The 27748-nt window shown below is 40.1% G+C and overlaps 1 protein-coding gene across 3 annotated transcripts in view; it reads left to right on the top strand.

Annotated features, from left to right (window-relative positions):
- Positions 1-500: 500 nt before the first annotated feature.
- Positions 501-27748, top strand: part of FAM184A (family with sequence similarity 184 member A) — a 122280-nt gene continuing 95032 nt past the window's right edge. For all 3 annotated transcript variants that reach the window (XR_006217840.1, XM_042987087.1, XM_042987086.1), the window contains exon 1: positions 501-755. Coding sequence is in view for 2 of the 3 variants with exons in the window: in XM_042987087.1 (XP_042843021.1) it covers positions 588-755 (168 nt within the window). In the remaining variant the exon portion in view is untranslated. The remainder of the gene's footprint in view (positions 756-27748) is intronic.

Below are 27748 nucleotides of genomic sequence, written 5' to 3'. Positions count from 1 at the left end.
GCCTTTTACCCGCCGCGAGGCTGCGGGGCTGGCGGTGGCGGCGGCCCGGGGCGGGGCTTGGCTGCGGAGAAATGACGTAGTCGTCCCCGCGCGCTCCGCGGGCCGCGCGCCCTGGTAACGGCGGCTCCGCGGCTCCCGCGTCCTCCTCCATGTCCCGCCTTCCCCCGCACCAGCCCGCCCCCTCTCCTCCTCCCTCCGCAGCCCCGGCGGCGGCCGTCTTGCCAGGTCCCTGGTTGCGGGTGGGAGCGGGACTTACGGGGCCACGCTGCCCACGACGCCCCCGCCAGGAGCCAGCTGGAAAGCTGGCAAGAGCGGGTCGGGCCCGGAACCGCCGCCGCTGGACCCCGGGCGTCTGCCCCGCGCCGGTGTCGTCCGCGGCCTCGAGCCGGCTGGGCTGCCCCGTCCCTGGACGGGAGTGACGGGGAGGGGGGGGTCGTGGGCCGGAGGGCGCCTGCGGCCGCGGCTGTCAAACGCCGGGGGTCGGGTCCGGAAGCGGCCGCCCGGGTTCTTGCCTCCCAGACGCTGTTGCTCCTCGGCCCGCCCCCGGAGCGCGAGGACGGGTGCCCGGGCCGGGGTCTATCGGGAAGATGGCGACCCCGGGCATGAGCTGGCAGCAGCACTATTACGGCGGCCCGGCGGCCGGGGCGGCCAAATTCGTGCCCTCTCCGGCCGCCGCGCAGCAGGCGGGGCACAGCATGGACTACAGCCAGGACCTGCACCTGAAAATGAGCAAGAAAATCGCCCAGCTCACCAAGGTAAGAGCGCGGCGGCGGGGTCAGCACGGCGGGGACCCCATGTGGGCCGCGACGGGCTCAGCTGCCAGGCAGGGAGGCTGCGAGCCTCGCGCCCGGGGCGAGTTGAAGGGGGCTTCTGTGGGGAAGCAACAGCCAGAGACTAAGCTCCAAGAACCGTTCAAACTTCGGTGGAACGCCGGAGACGTTCATTTAAACTAGATAACTCACCCGCACGGCTGGGTTCATGGGACTCGCACCCCGCTGCCCTTTAGGGGGTAAGCCAGCACAGAACAAATTAGGATCTACTTCCTTTATTGCACAATAATAAATCACTTTAGTTTTGCTCTCATGTATCTGCCCAGACTTCACGAGCCTTTATACTACTGTATTAAGTACAGTACCGTATTTACCCAACAAGACCCGGAATCTTCCCAATTAATCAGTATCTTCTGTTGGATACGTACTTAGGGGAGAATAAACCTGAACAATGTAGGAGGGTAAAACATACCTTGCGTGCCATTTTGGGGATTTAATGAGTCATTCCTTACCCTGACAAAATGTCAAACACGGCTTGTTAGATGAATCATGTGTCTGCGCTTAGTTAAATGTTTCAGTCTATCAAAAGATAATTTTCAAAGCGCATAAGTCTGCAAATTTGGCCAACTGTAGTTAGGATGGTGAGCTTTTTTCTAGTTAATGTTGATAATGAGAAGTTGATATCTGTGAAGCAAGAGCAATTTCAGACCAATTCTATTGCTCTGTTTAGGTATCATGAGCAATCTTTCAATACCTGTTAATGAGAACAAGTGATTCGTGGTTTCAGAAAGTTAGTAGAGGTGATCTCAATGTGTTTAAGCTGAGTTGGCTAACCACTTGTTAGTAGTGTGGGTATGATGAAGAGAGGTGGGTATCATGGGCGTTTACTAATAGTAAGAGCTAATAGTAAGTACTAATAGTAAGTCTGACTCTTTCAACTCCAAACTTCTCATTTTATAATTCCAGTACTAGTTGGCACTATTGAGAAGGTAGAGTAAGACAGAGCTGGAAGAAAGGAAACAGGAGTGAAATGGGAATGAAAAGAGGGTAAAATGATTTTGGTGAAGAAGTATGATTGAGGGTAGAAAGAAAACTAACATGATAGGATGACGAAGGAGGTCTCCTACAGAAGAGCATTCAAGGAAAAAGGAGCAAGAACATGATGGTAAAAGTCAGCCACGCAAAGCAGGGCAACACTGGGGGAAATTTTGTGTTTTGGTTTTCATTTTAGGTCCACTCTGTCTCAGAGCTTACTATGTGCCCAGTTTTTACTGCCTAATCTTGTGACAGATGATTCCCATATTCAGAGGAAGGAAAGCCCAGGAAGAAACAATAGTATACCATCAGGGCATTTATACGTTTGGGAGCTCAAAGCCGGGTTTCCTGAAATCATGTTTGGTCTTCAGAATACTGATGTTCAGAATGAAGCACATGGTTATATATTTATTCTGGCTTTTCTTATGGTATGTCCACAACACCCATTGTTCTTATTTGAGATTGTAACCCTCTAGGTTCCTGCCGTATGTAATAGAAACAAGTTGGTAGTGGAACTGTGTGCAGTTGAATAAAAAGTTTCTCATCTCTCCAGTAAACTACTTTTATTTTTACTACCTACCTTTTTCGATTTTCTGTTCTTTTATCAGACAAAAATATTAGTACAACTATTAAAGCTGAGAGTACTGATAGAAGCTGCTATCACCTTCTCTGATTACTCACCTTTACTTTAATGAGGCAGGAAGCTGCCCCCATACCATTGCTCCTCAAGGCTCCAGTACTATTCATAATCTTTACTGAGTGTTACTTGGACTCTCTGATTTAGTGTTTATAGTTACAGTCTCTAAACACCCACACCACCTTCTCTGCTAAGTGCCTCGGACATTTAATCTCTTACACTAGAGTTTCTCAGTCTTGGCATTGTTGACATTTTGGATTGGCTAATTCCTTGTTGGGAGCAGGCAGGGCTGTCCTGTGCATTATAGGATGTTTAACAGCATTCCTCTTGTTACCTAGTAGATTCCAGTAGCACTCCCCCCCTGCACACACCATCATGACAATGACCATGTCTTTAGACATTGCCAAATGTCCCCGGGAGGTGGGGGGACTCCTCTCATGTTGAGAAGCACTGACTTATACTGGAATATCTATCCCACCCTGTCTCTTGCATTTATTACTAAGATAAGATGTGACAATGAAATAATAAGATAATAGGACTCTACCGGAGCCAACATCCTTTAGTTCTTGAAACCTACAGTAAGACATGCATCCCTTATGTACCATTTTGGAAACTGTCCAATTTTACAGTCACAAACACTTCTTGTAAATACTGTACAATCAGGACAATATGATTAATATATCAACTGTTAGAAACTTTACTGGTATCTGCTACATAGAATTTTCACTCAGGAAGGGTTTATTCACATTAGTAGAAGTAGGTTGGAAGCTTAGCGTATATTTCAGAATTAAACATTATAATCATTAAAATAGGATATTCTATCTTTTGGAGAGAGTCAGTAGTACTCAGCTCTTCAGCATTATAATTAGCGTGGCTTGGGAATCTGACTTTCTTGAATTAAAACTCCTGCTCTACTGATTACTAGTAATATGACCTTGGGCAAGTCATTAAATTCTGGACCTCAGTTTCCTAATCTTTAAGAGAGGGATGATGATACTATAACTCTCTAAGATAGTAGGCTCTTAATTCTGGCTGTCACTGAAAAGAGAGAATCTGTGCCAACAGAATATTAATAAAATAGTGGATAATATATTTTTAAACTCTTCCTCTCTTTTTAAAATAAACTAGTTTGCATTTAGTAGTATTATTATATTGTATTTATTTAGAGGGTTTTCTGCTAAGTTTTTAAAAATATATACATTAATTCTATTGGAATCGCCGAGTTTAAATTTTTCACATGTATTCTGCATTGTTGTAGAACAGTATTGAAAATACATGCATTTTTCAAATACTTGACTAGTTATGAAAGGATAAGGATGAAAGTAATCTGTATTATAATTAAAAAAAAATTTTTTTACATTTATTTTTTGAGAGACATAGAGAGACAGAGCGCAAGTTGGGGAGGGGCGGAGAGAGAGAAGGAGACACAGAATCTGAAGCAGGCTCCAGGCTCTGAGCTGTCAGCACAGAGCATGATGCGGGGCTCGAACTCACAAACCGTGAGCCCATGACCTGAGCTGAAGTTGGATGCCTAACCGACTGAGCCACCCAGGCGCCCCTCTGTATTATAATTTTGTACATAGTAAGACTCAATATGTTTTTAACTAAAAAGCCAGCTCAGCTGCAGACATATCTGTTCAGATTCTATTTCCCTAGAACCTAACATAGCAGCCATCTCCTAGAAAGAAGAACAGTAGTTTTTAAAGCACCTTTTATATAAGGGGCACTATCCTAAACATTCGAGATATAGCATGGAGCAAGACACAGTCTCTGCCTTTTAAAGTGAATCTGTTATATTCAGGCCACTCCAGCAAATTTTAAGAATCAGTTTTAGATTCTTGAGTCATGTTATGGCAGGTTTCTGGGATTGTTAGTGGCTGAACCATCTTAGGATAGGCAGAGAAGCTGGGTGGGTTGAGTTATGTTTAATAGGATCACATTTGTGTGCTTCTCTACTCTCTGCTGTGTTGCCTCTTTATTGTATTAGGGTGAAAAGCAATATATGTAATGTAATTATCAAACAGCTTTTTTTGTGTGTTACTCATTGTCCCTTTCAGTTTGTGAGGCTGGCTCATCTGCCTGTAGATAAACTTGACTTTTCTGGTGGCTGTTAGATAATACAAGTTGTCTTTCAGTAACTAATTGCAGAAGTCTCAATTTGATTATTAAAATGTTCAGTGCCAACAAATAAAGACCCGAAACCAAACCTAAATTAAGGACAGTGCTTCTCCCCCATGCCCATTCCCAGCTCTGCCCACTATGAGCGGGAAGCCAATAATCAGGAAGGGGGGCATCATGACTTTTTTTCTTCTGCCTGGGCTTTTCTACTCTTGCTTTGTCTTGCTGTTCCTGACTTAACACCCCCTCTACCCTCCCATCCCTGTTGGAAAAGGAAGAAGGGAAGAGAGGAAAGACTAGTAGCAAACTTCACTTGAATGGTGCATGGTGATCTAGCTTCAGTGCTGTTATAGATTTGGCACACATTTAAAGCTCATTCTTTCCTCCTGTGTCTTCTACCTCCTGCCTCCATTGCTCAGGATTCCTCACTTCAGATTGCTTGACAGTGAGAATGCATCTGTATTCTGGCTTGTTGCTTACTCCTTCCTCAGCCTCTTGGATGTTGCAGGGTCTTCATGTTTATTTTGCTGAGGTCTGTTCAAGCTTCAGGTAACCCTCTTGGATACACCTAGGTGACGCCACCCCAGCTTACTCTGTCTCCCATAGGACCCACCTTGGTCCATGGGGAGCATTCATTCTTTGTCCAAAGAATGTTAGTCATATTTGAGTGGTTTGAATTGATTTCTTGTATTTTATTAATAGGCACAAAAACTTGATATACTGTTTATCAGTTGTCCAAACTTTTATAAAGGGACGCCTTTAGAGTTAAAAAAATTTAGAGCTGGAAGAAACCACAGATTCTGACCAGCCTAACCCTCTCATTTAATAGGTGTGGGAGTTGAGGGCCGGAGTCATTTGAAGATTGTACAGCTTGCCCCCGGCAGAACCTGAACACCAACCCAGAGAGAAGGGCAGCTGTGCTAGCAGGTCTCTTTTCCCTATGTCTTCCTTCTTTCTAACTAATACTACTCACTCATTTTCTAAGAAGCTGGAGACTTGTTTTGGTGGTGGTTTTGTCATGTTGGAACCATGTTTCGTCCACCATCTGAATCACAGATTTCTTGGGACAGTGAACCCATGTGATGTGCTGTCTCTCCGTATTTACAGGTTGTACAGTTTGCAACTGTGGCTTTGGCAAATTTGTAACAGAGCTATTTTTTGTATTCTCAGGTAAATGTCATAATATTTTTATGTTTTCTTTAACAGCTTTAGTCATTCCAGACTTAAAAAATGTTTTAATTACTTTGATTTGGAGACTGTCATGCTTGGTGTCAAAGTTACTACTAGGGGGTTATTTTAAATTTTTTTCCTTACACTGCTTGCTTTCTTAATTGGATTGTTGCTTAGGTCTCATTCCTGAAGGCAGGAAGTTGGAAGTTTACCAGTTTTTCTCCCTTCACCCCTCTCTCTGTGTTAGTTGTTTGTTTATGAAAATTATTTGCTGTCTTTTAATTGCCAACCTCTTAAAAAATGGTATGAAAGAGGAGGTTCAGCAAAATGTTAGTGAAACAGTCTGGTCATTTTAATTGAATTAGTAAGTAAAACCCTATACTTTAATTTTGAAAATTATTAGTATTTCTGAAAATGTTGTACCTCATAAATTTGAGATGAGAATGCAGAGTAAGTTGGGTCTGTAAAATCATTTAGCTTCTGAATGATAATAGGAGGTAATTGGTGGGGGGAGGGGGAATGGAGGAATAAAAAAAGAAAACCAACAACTTATTTTCTGTCCTTTCAGCTTATCTTGGGAGATGGAAAAAGTTTCTAATCTTTGAGCATTCAAATAAACTTGAATATTATGCCATGAGATCGGATTGATGTGAAAAATGAAAATTTGTAATGCCGTATTTGTTTTTTCACCACTGGAAGTTTCTATTTTGTAGACCACTTATGAGCGAGAAGGACATTAAGTAAGCCAGTCAGAATTGGTATGCCCCTCAGTCTATTTTGCAGATAAACATCTGAGGAAAGGTGGGAGACAATTGCTAAATTAATTCAGGACTTTTTTTTTTTTTTTGGTAAATAAAAGCGATGTTAAAAATGGTAGTTTGATGTGGGGAAATATTATTATCAGAGTTATATTTTATATCCCAAGCGTGATCTGAGCCACAGAGGCTTTTTTAGATTGAACTGGGAACTTAACAGTTCTTTGAAGTATTGAAAATAGTCTCTGACTGCTCTGACTGCCAATCAATTAATATATAAAGGTGAATTTTGGAAACACCGGTCTTTGCAAGTTGGGGATTACCAATTATGGTCCGTATTTTGGTATACTTAACATTTGAGACCAAAGCAAGTATTTTAGAAAATAAACTTTTTATTCTTAGCTTTCTAAAGTTAAACTACAACAGTGAATACTGTCATTTGTAGGTCTCAAACTTATTTCATTACTGATTACATCTTTCCCACTAAACCTTAATGAGAATGTACACAATTAGTGAAGTTGAATATGTAAATTTTTGTCCTATATCTTTTACCTTCATTTTGAGATATAAAGGGAGGTTGAAACTACCAAAGGACCTATAGTAGATGGAAAAACAAAAGACTTAGTGGTCAACCAGAATATTTGGGATTTGAACAGTTTAGATTCAGGTCCTAATATGCCACCTAATTTATTACAAAGGATATAGTATTTTTTTTAAATGTTTATTTATTTTTGAGAGAGAGAGAGAGAGTGCAAGTGGGGAGAGGCAGAGAGAGAGGTGGCAGGGACAGAGGATCCAAAGTGGGCTCTGCACTGACAGCAGCCCAATGTGGGGCTCAAATTCATGAACCATGAGATCATGACCTGAGCCGAAGTCAGACATCTGACCAACTGAGCCACCCAGGTGCCCCGAGGAGATGTATTTTTAATGACTTCTAAAAATTATGAATCTATATTTCTTTATTTATATGTACCATTTCTATTTTGAGATTTAAAAATGAAAATTTGGTATACAAAGTACATTGCTAATATTTAAGTTATCTCTAAAATTCACAATTTTAGTAAAATATTAAGATAACCCCCTATTCAAAATTATTGGAGGGGTTATTTTAGTTAACTAGAAGTTACCATAGGGATTAATAATTTTCCATCTTCCAAAATAATATATTTACATTTAAACCATACCTTCATAAGTTCCACAGAGTCCTTTATTACCTCTCCATCAGTGTTACAATTTCAGTATATGCATAGAAGATTAGGCTAAACCTATACTAATCCTGTGGCAAATACTGAAATTTTATTTATTTATTTTTTTTAATATTTATTCTTGAGAGAGAACAGGGGAGAGGGCCAGAGGGAGAGAGAGAATCTTAAGAAGACTCCGTGCTAAGCATGGAACCTGACGCGGGGCTCCACCTCATGACCATGACATCATGACATGAGCCAAAATCAAGAGTCGGATGCTTAACCGATTGAGCCACCCAGGTGCCCCTGAAATTTTATTTCTGAATAAATTCTGTTACTTCTTGTTTTATTTACCCTGTTTTCCTCATAAAACAAAGTGCAAAGTTTGTGCACAAATTCTAGACATTGGCTTTCTGGTTGGGAAGATGTTGTTTATTCTGCTGAATGTGCGTCTGTGTGCTCACAGGTATTTGCATTTTTCATCCTGTTTTTTCTTAAGCATGGTGGTAACAGAATGTCCTGTCTTTCAGAAAACATTTCATAACTGAAACACTAAATACCATCTCAATCTTATTCTTAGATGTTTTGCCTAGTGAAACACTTTAAAAACAAAGCATATGTAATTTTGAGGGGAAATTGTGTGTGTACGTATGTATGTTTGATATAATGGTCTACCCACAATAACAAAAGAAGATCTACTTAAATTTTTTTTTTTAAGTTTATTTATTCATCTTAAGAGAGAGAGGGAGAGTGAGAATCCCATGCAGGCTGACATGGGGCTGAAACTCACAAACTGTGAGATCATGACCTGAGCTGAAATCGAGTCAGATACTTAACTGACTGAGCCATCCAGGCGCCCCTGAAGATCTACTTAAATACGACTAAAATAGAGCATATAGATCCATAGGATTGGTAAACTTTTGTTGAATGCTTCGTCCATGAAAGATGCTGTGCTAGGTACTATTGATTATTTGATACTATTCATTTATCATTCCACTTTTGGACTATATATATTTTTAATTTTGTTCCAATAGATCTGTGAGAAAATATGACCAGAATGAAATAGGTGAACATTTTAATCAACAGATTAATCTGATAATTTTAAATGCTTAATTATGGGCAGCTTTTTGGTTTGTTTTGGGTAGAATTTATAGATCTCATTTTCTTAGATAAACTAAGCTAGTCCCTTCCAGTGTCCTCTTTAATAAGGCTTTTAATAATAATTTAAAGAGTAACATCAACACATTCTCTGGTTACAGATTTATAACATATTTGTCCAGGCGGTAGAGGACTTGCAAGGGAAATTTCAGTTTTCTGAAACCCAGGAGTTAATGGGACTGTATTAGCTTTAGGTCTCTCATGGGCAGGCCAGAGAGCCACAGTCCCATAGCCATATGACCCAGTGAAGCAGCAGTGCCCATCATTATAGGTCAGAGGTGTGGTTCAGTGGGTTTGACAGACCCCAGTTTGAATTTCAGGTTCACTATGTATTAGTGTTTTACTTTTAATAAGTTTTAACCTGTTAGAGCCTCAGTCTCCTCATCTGTAAAATGAGAATAACAAAACCTATCTCATAGAATTATTGTAGAGATTAAATGAAATAATTTGTGTAGGAGAGGAGGTCAGTAAATGCCAATTTCTACCCATTTTCCACACCCCTACCCCTTGGCTTAGCGTTTGCTGATACAATTTTAATGAGTATGTTTTTGTATATATTTTCTCTTTTGATGGAGATATATTCTACATTATTAGAGACCACAGCTATCAAAAGTAAAGGTTTAACAGCAAATAAAATACAGTTGGTTCTTATTATTTGAGATGGTTGTATTCTATGAAGTTATGTTCTAGGGGAAATATAGGGTTATGTTCCTGACACCCTCTGGTCACATTTTCATCAACCAGTCAACACATAGCCTTGTTTTATGTGTGTTTCTGTTTAACGGCACCTTATTTAATATATCTTATTGGGGCGCCTGGGTGGCTCAGTTGGTTAAGTACCCAACTTCAGTTCAGGTCATGATCTTGTGGTTCATGGGTTTGAGCCCCACGTTGGGCTCTGTGCTGACAGGTCAGAGCCTGGAGCCTGCTTTGAGTTCTGTGTCTCCCTGTCTCTCTGACCCTCCCCTGCTCACACTCTGTCTGGCTCTCTTTCTCTCAAAAATAAATAAACATTAAAAAAATTTTTTTAAATACACCTAATTGATTCATTAACAGTGAACTCATAGGCAACAGTGTATAACTCACGTGTGAATGAAGATTACAAACTGTGAGTGTTAAATTGTAAGGTTACATACAAATTTTAGCAAGTCGACAAACTTGGAAATATGGAATCCATGAATGATGAGCATCTACTGTATCTAAGAATGGATACAGAACTGCATCTGCTGTTTACTTAGCCCCTGCCCTGGGTTTTCAGCTGTTGTTTTGGGCCTGTATGACTATGACTCTTATTAACACCCTGAACACCCTCACATGAGTATGACTTTGACTTTTATTATCCCTCTAAGCACCCACAGATGAAAGGGGTAGAAAGGATAGTGGGGGCAGGAATACTTATCTTTTGTGTGAGTTGCCAGTCACCTAGTAGCCAGCCTATAATCATAAACATGGGACAAAATTGCACCCAGAGATTCTCCTTGTATATAAACTGTGATCTTCACAATCTGAACTTGAGTCTACCACATTGCTCTAGGTCAGAAAAAGGAATCAAATATAAAAAATATTCTATGGCATGGAGTGAAACCTTTGAAAATATAATGTTGACTTATTTTAATTAAAATAGTCTTATTTTTTTTATATTCATTGTTTAAAATATGTTTGCAGTTACTTCCTTCTCAGCATAAACTGTCAGTGTGGGAGTTGTTTTTGTTAAAAGCCTTTGTATAGGTATCTAAAGATAACTACAAATTTTATATTCTCTGGGATTCAGCACATTTGGTTGGAAGTTTCTGAATTAACTATACAATGTGCAGAAAATTTAACTATTCAAATATAGAATATTTTGGCATATAATTAGACTTTTTTTTTTTATCTTGACCTATACCTTTCTTAAATGACCTAGAATATGTGTATTTGCAATGTTGTTAATAGTAGCGTATGTTCATATTTATCCATACCTTCTTGTCCCAATCCCCTCGTGATTATCAGAAACTACCGGTGAGAAAGGAGCCCAGATAAGAACACTCTGTGGTTTTGAAGGAGTTAGCAAAGTTAACTGGCCTAGAAAAAGTAAGACTTTGAATTCAAGCCACGCCTGCCATTTTGATATTGTTCTCTTGACCCTGCATATCTTTAATTTCAATCCCGAGTCACCTTTCCTCTTTGTTTTCTCTGTTTCTGGATTGTGGAGCATTGCCAGAGAAATTTTGGAACTGGACTGTCGCAGAATAATGCTACCCTTCACTTCCTTACCCCAGAGATGTCTACAGCCCAATCTCTGGTATCTTTGAATATGTTACTTTATATTTGCAGATGTGACTAAGTGAGGGATCTTGAGATGGAGAGATTATCCTTGATTATTTGGATCGGGACAGTATAGTCATAAGAATCCTTCTGAGTGAAAGAGGGATGTAGGTGAATCAGTGCCAGAGTGATGGGACATGAGAAAGACTTGGCCAGCCATTGCTGACTTTGAAGATGGAAGGTGGCCATGAGCCAAAGAATACAGGTGGCCTCTAGGAGCTGGAAAAGGCAAGAAAACAAATTATCCCCAAGAGCCTCCAGATTTTAGCCCAGTGAAACTCTTTTGAGACCTCCAGAATTGTAAGATTAATAAATGTATGTTGCTTTATATCCCTAGTTTTGTGACAAATTGTTATAGCAGCTAGAGGAAACTAAGGCTTGGACATTGATAGCTCTGTGCAACATCATATGATCCAATTTTACCTGATCACACTGTGTTGCTGACTTATGTTGCTGTCTCTCTGAATTGCCCACCGTTGCTTCTTCTCCTCTTAATGTATACACATCATGTAGATAAGCTGCTTTCTATTTTACTAAAACGGCCAAGACTACCAAACTTCAGTTACTTGTCTATAAGGATACTGGGGTCATTCATTCCTTGAGAGAACTTTCTCCTGGTCCTGCCACTTTAACTGTCATGTATATGCTGTTTTTCTGTGTCTTAAGTAGCTCACTCTTGACAGGGACAGATGGGAATCAAGGAAACTAATTGGGAGGGTATTGGAATATAGTATTGATGAGAGATTATGAGGACCTGGATTGGGACTGTGGTAGTAGAGAGAGCAGAGAGATTTGGAAAATCTTAAGGGGCAGATTAAAGAAACAGGAAGTAAACTTGTCGGGACTTTGTGACAATCTGTTGTAGTGGAAGATTAAGAATAATAGGTCTTTCATCACATGGTAGGTACTCGTGAATGAATGTTAATGATTGAGTGACTAGATAGATATTAACGTCAACTGAGATAAGAATATGGGAAGGACATCTATTTCTGTGTAACAAGTTACCTTCAAATTTAGCAGGTTAAAACAACATTTATTATCTCACGGTTTCTGAGGTTCAGGAATGTAGGGGTCACTTAGCTGGGTGGTTCTCAGGTTACAGTGAAGCTGAAGAGTTGACTGAGGCTGGAGGCTTCATATTTTAGTTCACTCCTATGGCTGTTAGCAGGAGACTTTAGTCCTTCACCACGTGGGCCTCTCCACATTAAGTGACCCACGGGGATTGGAGAAAGAGACCAAGGTGGAAGCTATAGTCTGCGTAACATAATCATAGAGTGACATATCACCACCTTTGCCATATATTATTTGATTACACCAACCATGGTATACTAGAGGTGGTAGCTACACAAAGATTTGAATATTGGGAGACAAAGATCAGTGGGGGCCATTTTAGTGGCTGGTTACCCCAAGAGAGAAGCAGAATTGATGGGAGAGAGATAATGAGTTCACAGTTTGAGATGGCCATGTATATCCAGATAGAAAGAGCAAACATTTGGATATTCATTTTAAGCCAAAAGGAGAGATCAATACTAGAAATAACATTTACAAGTCATTAGCATATAGGTGGTAGTTAAAATCATTAGTGATTGGGGCCTTAAGCAGAATAGAAAATATTTAGTATAGTTGCTGGGGGAAGAAGGAGAAAATCACTGACCAGAGACAAGTGAAAGGATCCAGTGAGATGTGTTGTTGTCCCAAGAGGAAATTAGATGTGGTATTTGGTCTCAGTTTAAATGCATCACAGTTTTCTGTAAAGTCCTATGCAGTCCTGTGGAGAAGACCATTGTTCACCAAATGTAGAAGAGAAGAAGGCAGTTCTTAAATGATTAATCCAGAGTCTTTGTTTTGACTGATGGGTATAACGGAAGAACTGAGGTTAAAAGAGTTAACTTCATGGGGCACCTGGGTGGCTCAGTCAGTTAAGTGTCCCACTTTGGCTCAGGTCATGATCTCACGGTTCATGAGTTCGAGCCCCGCATCAGGCTCTGTGCTGACAGCTTGGAGCCTGGAGCCTGCTTCAGATTCTGTGTCTTCCTCTGTCTCTGCCCCTCCTCCACTCATGCTCTGTGTCTCTCTCTCTCTCTCTCTCTAAAAAATAAATAAAGACATTAAAAAAATTTTTAATTAAAAAAAAAAAGCTTTGATAGATAGTAGTTCAGTTAATCTACCCTTGGGCTGCATGCTGCACGGAGAAGGAAGTGGGGTTAGGACGGAGCTGATAGATTAAGGAAAATTTAGGAATTGAGAGGACCATTGGTGTGAATGTAGTTAATTCCCAGAAGTTGAAGGTTTACAGCAAGGAGTTATAACATGGGAGGGGGGCTATTTCTGAGGTGGAACAAGTTAAAATGAGATGCAGAGTACGGTCTTGAGAATGTTTATAGCGGAGTGACAGTTGTTAGAGTTGGTCTTTCAGATTCTACGTGAATTTTTAAAATTTTTTAAAAGTGTTCGTTTATTTTTGAAAGAGGGATAGGGAGGGAGGGAGGGGCAGAGAGAGAGGGAGATACAGAATCTGAAGCAGGCTCCAGGCTCTGGGCTGAGGGCTCTGGGCTGTCAGCCCAGAGCCTGACGCAGGGCTTGAACCCACAAACTCTGAGATCATGACCTGAGTTGAAGTCAGATGCTTAACTGACTGAGCTCCCCAGGCATCCCAATTCTAGATAATTTTTGAAATCTCCAAATGTAATGACATTTGGGATAGGAGGGAAATTTATGAGTCCCATGCCTAAATATATACTAAATGTGGGCAGTGACTTGGAGGCTGGTTTATTACTATCATGAGGCAGGTGCAGTGATGAAGCTAACTAATAGAACAGTTTGTCTGACTGTGGCATGTTGCCCTTTTTAGAAGGCAGCATTGAGTAGCTAGGTGAATGCCCAGATCACTTCCACATCCCATGATAAGTTGGGTGCAGCATAGGATATGGCTTCTGTTGGAAGAGAATCTATGTCTTTGGCTGAGAAGGGCAGAAAGGGGTTCTGAGGATGTTAAGAATTAGTTTTATTTGTGTGGGTGGGTAGTAGGTGTTTGATCTGATATTTAATTATCGGCTCAGGGATTGCAAAGAGTATAATAATATGGGCAGTGGTGGAGGAACCAGGGGGTGAAGATGGATACTGGAATTTAGCTTTTGCAGCTATTCTGTAGTCATATGGCTAAATAAGGTGGAATATGTTGTCTTAGAATGCAGAATCTTATTTTGCTTGTTCTTTTTTTATTAGCAACTAGAACACTATAGGTCTTCAATAAATATTAAACAAGACACTAGAATTTTTAAGAAAAAAGTGATATATTTGTGAATTATTTGACCAAACTGTCTTTTCTAACTTGATTATTAATTTATATAAAATTTCTGCATAGTTTGTCATCCTTAATTTTTTTAATTAAGGAATGAATAAAAATACCAATATTTTATTTACTAAAATAAATATGGGTATTTTTTCAGGTTTTTGCCTTTTTGTTGAAAAAAAGTTTTAAAGGTTAGACTTGAAAATCACATTTTACACAATCTAAACATCTTTTAGAAAACTAGAATAGAAGTTATTAAACAAAAGAAGAGAATCGTGCCAAATATAACCTCTGGAATTCCATGTCTGAGGTATGGAACTTTGCCTGTTTTACTTTATTCCTATATGGGTAGTCATGCAGTAGCCATTTTGAGGGTCTAATAAGTGCTGGACACTGTGGAGGACACACATAGGTCAAGGAGCTCATCCTTCAGGAGCTTATATAAGCTAACTGATGTACAAGAACATACCTGAAACAGAACATACCTGAGACAAAGCAGTGTTTGGCAACCCTCTTCATGTTTCATGTCACCTGAGCAAAACTGGCCAGATCAGTAAGAAGAGCCTTCTGATCCTTTCATTTCCTCTACTGAACACAACTGTTTTTACAAGATGGGAGACGGTGGGCCTAAGCCGCTTGTCCCGTGCATACGGGTTACTGGTTCTTGGAAGGACATATCAATAAGCAAAACAATTAAACTGAAAAATGTGCAATACTGTGTGTCATGCACTGTGTTAAGCATTTTAGATACACTATTCTGTTTCATCATTTTAACTTCATCAACTGGATATTATTCTCTTCACTTTACAGGAAAGAAACCTAAGGCTTAGAGATATTTAAGGTAACTTTCTTAAAGTTAGTTGTAAGTAAGGCTAACCCTGGTTACCTGTCTCTGACATTCTGGAAATCCTGTGGATTCAGAATAAGAACAGAGCACATATAGAAGCTTCAAGCCAGCTCATTCTATCTTACCTCATATCTCTGTCCCTGGGCCCTAGCTCCAAATGCAGGTCCCGGGGTCACCTAGCTTATCCTCAGGCAATTGTGTGCTTCCTTTTCCTGGATGCTTGTTGGGTTTTTATACTTGCTGTCTAGAACTCTTGCTCCCTACTGAACAAACGTCTCTACAGCCATATCTTGTCATCAAATACTCTATCTGCTTGCTTTATTTGAAAACCTGACTCTCTCCCTAGGATACTGCTTTTCCCACTGCCTTTGTAGGTGACCACTACTCATTTTCACACACCTCATCAACCGAAGGTCCTGAAGACATCTTTCTTCTAGCTCTCATTGCAGCCTGTAAACCATTACTCCTAGACTCTTCTGTAAATACAGTTCGTGAGGTGTAGGACAGCTGTCTCTTCCTCCTGCACCTCTCTCTTTGTTGCTTCCCATGCTAGCAGAGAGTTGCTGTCCATGGGTGACCCATCTAACATCCTAGTCTCACATTCTTGACCTTTGCAGATTCTGTGGTCTTTAACTTTACTCAAGCTACTTGATAGATTTTCCTCTCAGTTTTAAAGTCCAGAATAACCAAATGGATGGCACTGTAAAAATTTGTTGATTAAATCGATGGACTTCTTAACTTTTCATTTCTCCCTTCCTTTTTCACATTTTACCCATTCTCCAGACCCTGTGGTTCTTTTGTGTCTTCATTTTCTTTCTATTCATCAGCCCTTCGTTGCTTCACTTTGTTCTTTATCTGTCATAGACTGCTTGTATTATTACTGCTGCCACTATCTTGCCCAGTGTTTTTCCACTACACTTTCCAGACCAGCAAGAGGATAATATTGGCCAGATGTGCAGCTTGTTCAACCTAGCATATGTCAATAAGAAAGCAGAATGTCCATGTAAGCGCCCCTAGAAGGGCCCAGCTGAGTGGGGTGAAAACAGAAGAAACACTAGGTGGGAATGCTTGGATGACGCAAGTGAGGTCCAGGGGATGGAGTTTCCAACTGTAACTGGAATGATAATATCTGATTTTAACTGAATATCTTCTGCAAACAAAAAACTTTAATTAGAAATGACTAAATACTTAGAAACAACAGGACTAAGTTTTTCTCTACCAAGTAGTTGCAAATTCATAAAGAAAATGAAGTTCTGTATTTGGGACCTTTCTTGCTTCTTGAGAAAGGCCTGAATTGGAATATACTTACCTCTTAGGACTACCTTTGCTGCACCCCAAATGTTATGGGCTGCTGTATGTTCATTTTCATTTGCTTCCATGTATTTTTAAAAAAAAATTCTTCTTTAATTTCCTGGTTAACCCATTCATTCTTTAGTAGGATGTTCTTTAACCTTCATGTATTTGAGGGCTTTCCAAATTTTTTCCTGTGGTTGATTTCAAGTTTCATAGCATTGTGATCTGAAAATATGCATGGTATGATCTTGATCTTTTTGTACTTATTGAGGGTTGATTTGTGACCCAGCACATGACCTATTCTGGAGAATGTTCCATGTGCACTAGAAAAGAATGTGTATTCTGTTTAGGATGAAATTCTGAATATATATGTTAAGTCCATCTGGTCCACTGTGTCATTCAAAGCTATTTTATCCTCCTCCTCCTCCTTCTCTCCCTCTCCCCTCCCCCCTCAAAAATTAATAAAAACATTAAAAAAAAATTAAAAAGGGGGGGGCGCCTGGGTGGCTCAGTTGGTTGAGTGTTCCACTTCAAGTTGTGATCTCATGGTTGGTGGGTTTGAGCCCTGCATCGGGCTCTGGGCTGACAGCTTAGAGCCTGGAGCCTGTTTCAGATTCTGTGTCTCCCTCTCTCTCTGCCCCTCCCCATCTCTCTCTCTCTCTCTCTCTCTCTCTCTCTCTCTCAAAAATTAATAAAAACATTAAAAAAAAAAGCTATTGTATCCTTGTTCACTTTCTGCTTAGGTGATTTGTCCATTGTTGTAAGTGGGGTGTTAAGGTCCCCTACTGTTATTATTATCAATGAGTTTCTTTTTGTTTGTGGTTAATTGATTTATGTATTTGGGTGCTTTCACATTGGGGTCACAAGTATTTATAATTGTTAGATCTTGGTGGATAGATCCCTTAATTATGATATAATGCCCTTCTTCATTTCTTGTTAAAGTCTTTGTTGTAAAATCTAGTTTGTTTTGATATAGGTATGGCTACCCTGGCTTTCTTTTGACGTCTACTAGCATGGTACATGGCTCTCCATCCCCTCACTTTCAATCTGCATGTGTCTCTAGGTCTGAAATGACTCTCTTGTAGGGAGCATATAGAGGTAGGTGGGTGGGCGATGGGTACTAAGAAGGTCGCTTGTGACGAGCACTGGGTGTTGTATGTAAGTGACAAATCACTGAATTCTCCTGAAACCAATATTGCACTGTATGTTAACTAAAATTTAGATTTAAAAAGGGAAAAAAGAACAAAGAAAAAAAGTTTTAAAAGAAAAAAGATGTTCTGTTGGGAAAATGAAGAGCTCGATTTTTTTATGCTATGGTTTGTGAGTGACCAATTTGTACTTATTAAATATAAAAGCAAGTTATAAAATAGACTATATTTATGAAAATTCAGTGGTTTGAAGATTTCATATTAATATTATATATAAAGGATACTCTTTTTGTTAAACAGTAAAATGAGCTTTTTCTGGCAAAATAAGGCTTTCGGATGAGAGTAGATATATAGAATTCAAAATAGCTAACTCATTAATAAAGCGTTTATAATGGTAAAACCTGAAGTACTGGTATAGTTCTTTGTTTATGATAAGTGCCGAATAATTCTTGTGCTTGACAGAATGTTTACTTATCATGGTTATAGTTGGGTGCACAACATCTTCAACTAATTATGTCTTTAGACATGACCTAATTCAAACATAAATTGTAATAAAAGGGTGAAAAAGACTAAGTCTAGTAACTGGAGAGAATGTTAGAAATAAGATTTTAAAACCAATAAGCTGGAAATCAAACACTAGGAAATTATTTTATTGGATATGATGGTTTTTAAAGTTGAACTGTCAAAATAAATGGGGAAATTAACAAAATTGGCAAAAAAAAATTTCTTTAAGAATGGAAGTTTCAGTAACACGAAGGAAGAAAAACATGGAATATGGTCACTAAAGTGAGGGGATGGCCACGTTGCTCAGCATATACATTCCAGTTACTTGTTGCTGCCCTGGTTATCCATCTGCCTTTCACACCACTCAAAAATTTTGCATAAAACAACAGTCATTTTATTCTCACAAATTCTTGGGATAGGAATTCGGAGAAGAGATGGAAGCGTTGGTTTTTCTGTTCTATGATGTCTGGGTTTTCAGATGGGAAGACTAGAATGGATGAGTGTGATTTGCTCAGCTGGGAGTTGAAACAGCTGGCTTTGGAGAATCTACTTGCAAGATGACTTCTTTTTTCACCTTGTGCCTGGACTGGGGTGACTTGAAGGCTGGGCCCATCTGGGGAATCTAACTAGAGGACCTATATGCCCTCTCCATGTGGTGTTAGCTTTTCACAGCATGACAGCCTGGGTCTTCCAGAGACTGAGGAAGAAGCTGCAAGGCTTCTACAGATCTAAGTTCAGAAGTCATTCATTATCACTGTTGCCACATCTGTCGGTTACAAGTGAATCATTAAAGCCAGCCTAGATTTGAGAGAATTGGACTCCTTGGTAGGGGAGTGGCAAGGTCATATTGCAGAAGAGCATGTGGGATGGGAAATATTGTGACCACTTTGGGAAAACACAGACTGCTAAAATGTATACTTTCTGGGAATAGGGGAGAAAAGTAATCCACGTTTATAGCTTTTTCAGTAATTAGCCACAGACTTTTAAGGGTGTAAAAAATAAGAGAGATGGTTACCTAATATAAATTATTAGGAAAGAGCTCTTCCTGCCATTTGAACACAAATCGAGAATCCTCAGATTAGCAGAGACACTTCCCCGCAGCATTTTAAAAAGGCATTATTAGATTTATGGTAATATATGGTAATAAGAAAAGCTTTTTTATTATAAGCATAGCAGAAAGTTAGAGCTTACACTATGTAATGGTGTGTACTTTGGATATTGTCACTGCTTAACCACTTGTCATCTTCTGCCTCTTGGGACAGTAAGCAAGAGGACCATAATTTTAAGACTTTTTGAGATGTTGGATTTGAGATCTTTGGGATTTTGGATCTTTGCTTCAGCGATAATAGTGTATGTGTATATTGGGGCAACAGCGTTCACTGGTTTCAAGTTATGCTACATTAATTTTTAACCATATTGTGGAAAGAAGTTCTCCCTCTGACTAAGCTCTTGTTTCTATCCTCTTAGCCCCTTTAAGAGAGGGGCATATGGTGACAGATGTAGTGGCTGTGTCAGGAAGAAAGAAATCAAAATCTTTAGCACACTGGTGAGTGCCCTCCAGACCAGACCTACATAGGACGTAGTCCTATTTCTAGGAGGATTTAAGGGGATTTTAGTGATCTTGTGGTTTGAATCCTGAGTATTTATGATAGTTTTTGTCTCTTGGGTTCCTTTTATCACAATGTAAATGACCAGCATGTGTGAGTGCTCAAATTTACATCACTTTGGAGAGGAAGGAAGTTCTTAGTAGATCATATGAATAACATTAGTTTGGGAGATATTTGAAGATTTTAGTGATAGAACTGAAACTAACTGCATCATAGAACCAAGGTTCATTAACCAGTTACTTTGGTGTCCAATGCCAAGTGATGCCCTTGAATAAGACAAGGGATATATTCTGGTGAGTGTAAAATGTTGCTGTGGGATGGTAGAAGCCTAAATTAATTTTAGGAAGCTTCTGTCCATTTCATCTTTTAAGATTGTCATCTGTACCTGGATGTCTGCCATCACCTCAAATGCCACATGTCCAAAATTGAATTAATCATCTTCTCCATCAGACCTCTCCCACATGCCAAAGAATAAAGAAATAAACCAAAAACCTAGTTTCCTTTCTTAACTATAGCATTTCTGTCTGACCCTACTCTCCTTTTAGAGTGGAACTTTGGAATTAAATTTTCTATTTCTTTTTTCTTGCATTTTTGTTTCTTTGGTATTTCATTTCATTTGCATTTCCCCAGGCAGGAATCCATGTAGACCTTATTTTTGTAGTCTCTTGACTTTTGTCCCTATTTCAATTTGCCTTGTTTAGTCTATTGTACTATTAATAAACATAACCCCCGCACAAATAGTCATTTTCTCTTTTTTGTTCACTGGACCAAATCTAAATTCCTCTCCATGACTTTTGCTTATCTTCCTATTTGTGAGTTAAGGGGTTCTATGGCTTAAACATCTGTATTAGTCAGGTTCTCCAGAGAAACAGAGCCCATAGAGTGTGTGTGTGTGTGTGTGTGTGTGTGTGTGTGTGTGTGTGTGAGTCTGCATATATGTATATACTCTATGTAAGCAAACCAAAATCTAAGCCTGTAAATGTCAAGGTTATGAAATCAAAACACACAGAAAACCAATCACAAAGAGCCAACTAGAGTTTAAGCTGTAGCCAATCAGATAATGTCCTTACTTTGCTTCCACCTCTTCTCTATCAAAGTCATCACTAGCTCCTGTCAGTGGAATGCTCTGTTAACCACATTTGGTTTGACACTGCCCAATTTGAATTAGGTTTTGCTCAAATAAACTCTTAAAATTTTAAATATGCCATAGCGATGTGTGTGAGGAAGCATAAGTATTTGTTAGGACGCATTGGCTCATGTGGTTATGGAGGCTGGGAAGACCCAATATCTGTCGTCAGCTAGTGGGAGACCCAGGAGAGTTGATGATGTAGTTCCAGCCCCATGGCAGGAAAGACCAATGTTCCAGTTGAAATGGACAAAGCAGTTCCCTTTTACTCAGCCTTTTTTGTTCTATTTGGATCTTCACTTTGATTGATGAGGCAGTTTGCTTTACTCAGCCCACAGATTCAAATGTTAAAGTCATGGTGAAACCCCCTCACAGACAACCAGAATAATGTCTGACCATACACCTGGGAAACCCCATGTTCCAGTCAAGCTGACACATAAAATTCACAATCACAGCTCTTCAGTTGGAAAGGTTTTCTTCTGTCATTGCTTTTACTCACAAATCAAATGGCAGACAGACTGCAGACTACAGTGACAAACTGAGGAATAGAGAAAGAGAATGGGACAACATTTAATAGTGCCAGGACAAACCATAGGTGAAGGAGTAGGTCTGGAGGGCTTGTAGCCTAGGCATATTAGGAAGGAGGAACATGGAGAGGATTGGAGGGGCAGAGAGGAGGCTGGAGTCAAAGGGAGAGGTGGTTTAGAATGTGGAAAAATTACGAAGGACTTTGGAAGTGTGGAATGTGAGAGTGGGAGACAGAAGAGGGAATTGAGAGAGAGGGAAAAGCTGAAGTTTACAGAGGTAGGGCTGACAGAGGCTGCTGTGATGAGGGCAAGGCTGTGTGAAGGAAAGCTAAGTATGTGTTGTCCAAGTGGGAGCAGGAACCTGATGAGGACCAGGCCTCAGAGATGAAGTGGAGAGTATAGGCTTTGTAGGAGAAAGAAGAGAACAGGGTAATAGACAAAGAGCATGGCTTTTTGGGGAGGTTACCAAGACAGGAGCTGAAAGGGAGGAAGGAACTCATAATAATCACACCCACTCCAGACAGTAGCAGAGGATAAAAAAGCATGTCATAGGCGTGCTTGGATGGCTCAGTCGATTAAGCATCTGACTTCAGCTCAGGTCATGATCTCACGGTTTGTGAGTTTGAACCCCACATTGGGCTCTGTGCTGACAGCTCAGAGCCTGGAGCCTGCTTCAGATTCTGTGTTTCCTTCTCTCTCTCCACCCGCCCCCCATTCATGCTCTGTCTCTCACTCTCTCTCAAAAAATAAACAAACATTTAAGAAATTAAAAAAAAAAAATCATGTCATAATGCCCAAAGAAATGTAGTATGTGATTTGACACTAGAGATATGTTATCTGTACCATGCATATTTAACAAAGAATTAGTTGCCATCACTAGTCATTAGGGAAATGCAAATCAAAACTACAGTGAGATCACACACTAAGACAGGTATAATAATTTACAAAAATAGGAAAGTGTTGGCAAAGATGTGGAGAAATCAGAGCCTTATATATTATGGGATTATAAAATGATGCAACCACTTTGGAAAATAGTTTTTCAGTTTCTCAGTAGGCTAATGTAGAGTTACCATATGATCCATCGATTCTATTCTTAGGTATATACCCAAGAAAATTGAAAATATGTCCACACAGAAACTCGTACATGGATGTTCATAGCAACATTACTTATTTTCACTAAAAAGTGGAAACAACCCAAATGTCCATCAACTGATACAGGGGAACAAAATGTGGTTTGGCCATAAAAAGATGGGAAGTACTGATACATGCTAAAACACAGATGGAACTTGAAAACATTTAAGTGAAATAAGCCCAACACAAAAGGACACATATTGTATAATTTCATTTCTCTGAAGTATTCAGAATGGGCAAATCCATAGAGACATAAAGTAAATTAGTTGTTGACAGGGGCCAGTGGGGAGTGGGAATAACTAATGGTTATGGGTTTTTTTTAGGGTGATGAAGATGTTCTGGAATTAGATGGTGGTAATGGTTGTAAAACCTTGTGAATGCACTCAAAGCAATTGAATTGTTTACTTTAAAAGGGGTAAATTTTATGGTATGTGAATTATATCTCAAAGCAGTTGTTTTAAAAAAAGTCACAATGTTTAGTTACTCAGGGCTCAACAAGACCATTTTTGAACATAGGGCCTATAAGAAGTCTGTGTGAATTCCTCCTGCTTTAGTCTTGCCTAAAACAAAATGTATGACTTCACAGGTTTGATGAGCTACTATTAGTGACCATTAAAGTAAATGTATTGATTCCTTAAAGTCATCCTCTGTGCCCCATTTTGGGAAAATCTGGATTATTGCATGCAGTTGGAAAGCTAGCATGCTTTATTTTGTTGTAATTCACTCATTTAGCTTAGTTTCCCTTTCAGGGTTACATACAGTATTTTCTTTCTTTTTTTTTTTTTAACGTTTATTTATTTTTGAGACAGAGACAGAGCATGAATGGGGGAGGAGCAGAGAGGGAGACACAGAATCGGAAGCAGGCTCCAGGCTCCGGGCCATCAGCCCAGAGCCCGTCGCGGGGCTCGAACTCACGGACCGTGAGATCGCGACTTAAGCTGAAGTCGGACGCTTAACCGACTGAGCCACCCAGGCGCCCCCAGTATTTTCTTAAAAAAATTATGTTAGGGGCATCTGGATGGCCCAGTTGGTTGAGCATTCTTTAACTCTTGATTTCAGCTCAGGTCATGATCTCACTTTTGTAAGATCAAGCCCCGTGTCCAGCTCCACGCTGGGCATGGAGTCTGCTTGAAATTTTCTCTCCCTCTCTCCCTCTCTCCCTCTCTCCCTCTCTCCTTCTCTCCTTCTCTCCTTCTCTCCTTCTCTCCTTCTCTCCCCCTCTCCTCCTCTCCCCCTCTCTCTCTTCCTCCCACCCTCCCCCCATCCCCCTCATGTGTGCGCTCGCTCGCGCGCTCTCTCTATCTCTCTCTCTCTCTCTCTCTCTCTCAAAAATAAACAAACAAAAAGTAAAATAAGGGGCCCCAGTGTGGCTCAGTTGGTTAAGCATCCAACTTCGACTCAGGTCATGATCTCCGAGTTCATGAGTTTGAGCCCCATGTCGGGTTCTGTGCTGACAGCTCAGAGCCTGAAGCCTGCTTCAGATTCTGTGTCTCCCTCTGTCTCTGGTCTTCCCCCACTCATGCTCTGTCTCTGTCACAAAAATAAATAAACGTTAAAAAAAGTAAAAAATTCTGTTACAAAAGTAAAGATGCATGGCTTAGTAAAGGAGTAGGTGCTTTTTTGTTTGTTTTTGGTCACTAAATTAAATGCTAATTTTTTTCTCTAAAGAATTTGAATATTGACAGCATTAAAGCTCTTTCCTAAAATTTCATTACCTTTCTTAACTTCAGATCCTCTCAGAATGGCACTGAGATTTTCACAGTAGGGAGAGCATCATAATATTCATCTCGTTAAACTATGTGTAGTTCCTGCTGAGAAGTAGATTGAGACCTGAAAATGTTTATCACCATAGGAAACAACAGAGAAGATATTTCAAAAACCACAGAGTAACTTCTCTTAGAATTCAATTTGGGACACTACTGTTATATATCCGAATCTTATTCTTATAAAACAGGTTAGGAAAGCAGTAGGTGGTTCTTAATCTTGTTTCCACTCAATCCCACCCCTTGGTGAGTGTGTTGGTACCCGTCAGAAAGGGAGAGGGGAATGAGTGTGTAGTTTTAAAAGGCCACTTGGTGATTCTTGATTGCATCCTATCCCTAGAGCAAAGTAAGAATGTCTACCGTAGTGATCAAATGAGGGGCGCCTGGGTGGCTTTGTCGGTTGAGCATCAGACTTCAGCTCAGGTCATGATCTCACAGTGCATGGGTTTTTGTGCTGACAGCCTGGAGCCTGCTTTGGATTCTCTGTCTTTCTCTCTGTCCCTCCCCCACTTGTCTGTGCATATGCTTTCTCTCTTAAAAAAAGTTGGGGTACCTGGGTGGTTCAGTCAGTTGAGCATGCAACTCTTGGTTTTGGCTCAGGTCATGATCCCAGGGTCATGGGATTGAGCCCTTTGTTGGGCTCCGCACTGAGCATGGAGCTTGCTTAAGATATTCCTCCTCTCTCTCTCTCTCTCTCTCTCTCTCTCTCTCTCTCTCTCCCTCTCTCTCTCTCTCTCTCTCTCTCATTGAGCCCTTTGTTGGGCTTCGCACTGAGCATGGAGCTTGCTTAAGATATTCCTCTCTCTCTCTCTCTCTCTCTCTCTCACTCTCACTCTCTCCCCCTCCCCTTCTCCCCCCCTCACTCCTCTGCTTGTGGCTGTGTGCTCTCTCTCTCTCAAAAATAAAAATGAAAAATAAAATACATTTAAAAAAATGTTATTTATGGGAGTGTAATATCCTCTTGGTTATGGGGCCGAAAAATGATTAAGCACAAATAGCCCAAGAGAAGGCTACAGAAATTTGGGATGATGCATTTTTAGAAGTGCCTGGTCTTCTGGGAAGATAGAAGCAAAGAACAGAACTGTAGACTTGGGAGTCAGAGGCTCCTGAGTTCTATCAGCCCAGGTCTATTTGAAACAGCAGGTCACTGTCTGGGGGTAAGGGTGGGTGGTAGAGGGGTGGGACATGTGAGTAATCTCAGTAGGCACTATACAAGTCCCCAGTAACTCATCAGGTATGAATGAACCCTGTGAAGATAGAATGAAATTTATAGAGGTACATAACCTCCCAGACAGACTGAAAACTGGGAGAGGTATCTCTCCTCCCACTTTGAATCAGCCACCAGATTCCCTTGCTGTGTATGATTTCCTAAATACCTCTAAACAATCAGGTCTCGTCTCTCCCTGCCAAAGTTTATGTTAGGAACCTCAGGTTATTTTGATACATTTTGGCTGTTTTTTAGTCTTACCCCATCTAATGTATCTTTCACAGTGCAGTCAGAATTTTACTTTCTAAAATGAAAGATCAAGTTATTTTTCTGCTTAAAAGCCTTCACTTCTCCCATTACTTACAAAGAAAGGCATATTTATTGAACTCCTTAGAAGGTACTGGTACCTTGGCTTTTGATTCATTCATTATGCTGGGGGTACTTTCTTTAAGAAAACGCACATAGAAATTCAAATTCCTCATGAGTTTTGCACCCCGTGCCTCTCAACACAGCCTGTGTAGTACTGGTCTCAGCTTGTGCTGCTTCCTCTGTTGTCTCTGGGGGTATATTTGTTGATTCATTTGGCTTTAGGCTTAGGTTAGGAGTAGGGACCAGATCAGGTACAACTTCGAAGGTCACAAAAAAGGATTTTTTTTTCTGCACTCGTGTGATGAAAAACTATGAGAGTGTTGTTAGAGTGACCTCAGCTGTCTAAAAGGTTCAGGAAAACTTGTGATTTTGTAGGTGTTTGGTATTTTTTGTTACTGTGTACATTGCTCCTTCTCTCTTTCTATATCCTACGTGGAAACTGGAAGTCCTTCAGATGAGATAGATAGATAGATAGATAGATATATAAATATTTTTTTTTAATTGAACACACCCAATGTCAGTATGACTTTTCTTTGAGTAGTTTGTGTTCTCCAGAGGATTTTTTTCTTTTTTAATTTTTTTAAATGTTTGTTTTTTTTTAAGAGAGAGAGCAGGGGGGAGAGAGAGGAGAGAGAGAGAATCCCAATCAGGTTCCATGCTCAGCCAGGAGCCTGACACTGGGCTTAACCTCACAACTGTGAGATCAGAACCTGGGCCGAAACCAAGAGTCAGATGCTTAACCAACTGAGCCACCCAGATGCCCCTCCAGAGGATTCTTTAATCTGTTGCCAGGGACCTGTAAGTCTGACTCCTGGCATTTGGAATCTGGGAAGGACAGGGAAACTGGGACTCCTTTTTCAGGATGCGGATTTTGTTTTTAATAGATTTTATATTTTAGAACAGTTTTAGGTTCTCAGAAAAACTGAGTGGAAAGTGCAGAATTCCCATGTACCCCATTCCTATACAAGACATAGCACCCCCCACTATAAACATCCTGCACTAGGGTGGTACATTTGTTATACTGATGAACCTGCACTGACACATCATAATTACTTAAGATTCCAGAGTTTACAGTAGGTAAGTGTAACTCTTGGTGTTGTGCATTCTTTAGATTTTGACAAATGTGTAATGACATGTATCTATCATTACAGTATCATACAGAATCCTTCCACTGACTTAAAAATCCCCTGTGCTCCGTCTGTTCATCTGCCACTTCTCCCTGGCAACCACTGACCTTTTTACTGTCTCCATAGTTTTGCCTTTTCCAGAACGTCCTATGTATCCTTTTCAGATTCGCTTCTTTTACTTAGGTATATGCATCTAAAGTTCTTCCGTGCCTTTTCATGGTTTGATAGCTTATCTCCTTTTAACACTGAGTAGTATCCCCCCTGTCTGGGTATACACTTCACTGGGTTATCCATTCACTTATGGAAGTATTAATTGGTTGCTTCCAAATTTTGGCAGTTATAAATAAAGCTGCTATAAACATAACGTGTGTAAGTTTTTGTGTGGACATATTTTTAACTCATTTGGGTAAATATTGAAGAGCAAGGTTGCTAGATCATGTTAAGAGCATGTTTAGTTTTGTAAGAAACTGCTAAATTTTTTTAATATAGTTGACACACAGTGCTACATTAGTTTCAGGTGTGCAATGTTGTGATTGCACAAGTCTGTACTAAACTTTAGTTATACCAAGCTTATACTAAGTGATACTAAGTTTATATGAAGTCTATACTGTCTTTTAAAGTGGCTATACAATATTGCATTCCTGCCAGCAATCAGTGAAGAGTTCCTATTGATCCA

The sequence above is a fragment of the Panthera tigris genome, chromosome B2, assembly GCF_018350195.1.
Source record: "Panthera tigris isolate Pti1 chromosome B2, P.tigris_Pti1_mat1.1, whole genome shotgun sequence".
In the NCBI taxonomy this organism is placed as follows: domain Eukaryota; kingdom Metazoa; phylum Chordata; class Mammalia; order Carnivora; family Felidae; genus Panthera; species Panthera tigris.
This window is presented reverse-complemented; position numbering and strand designations above follow the sequence as displayed.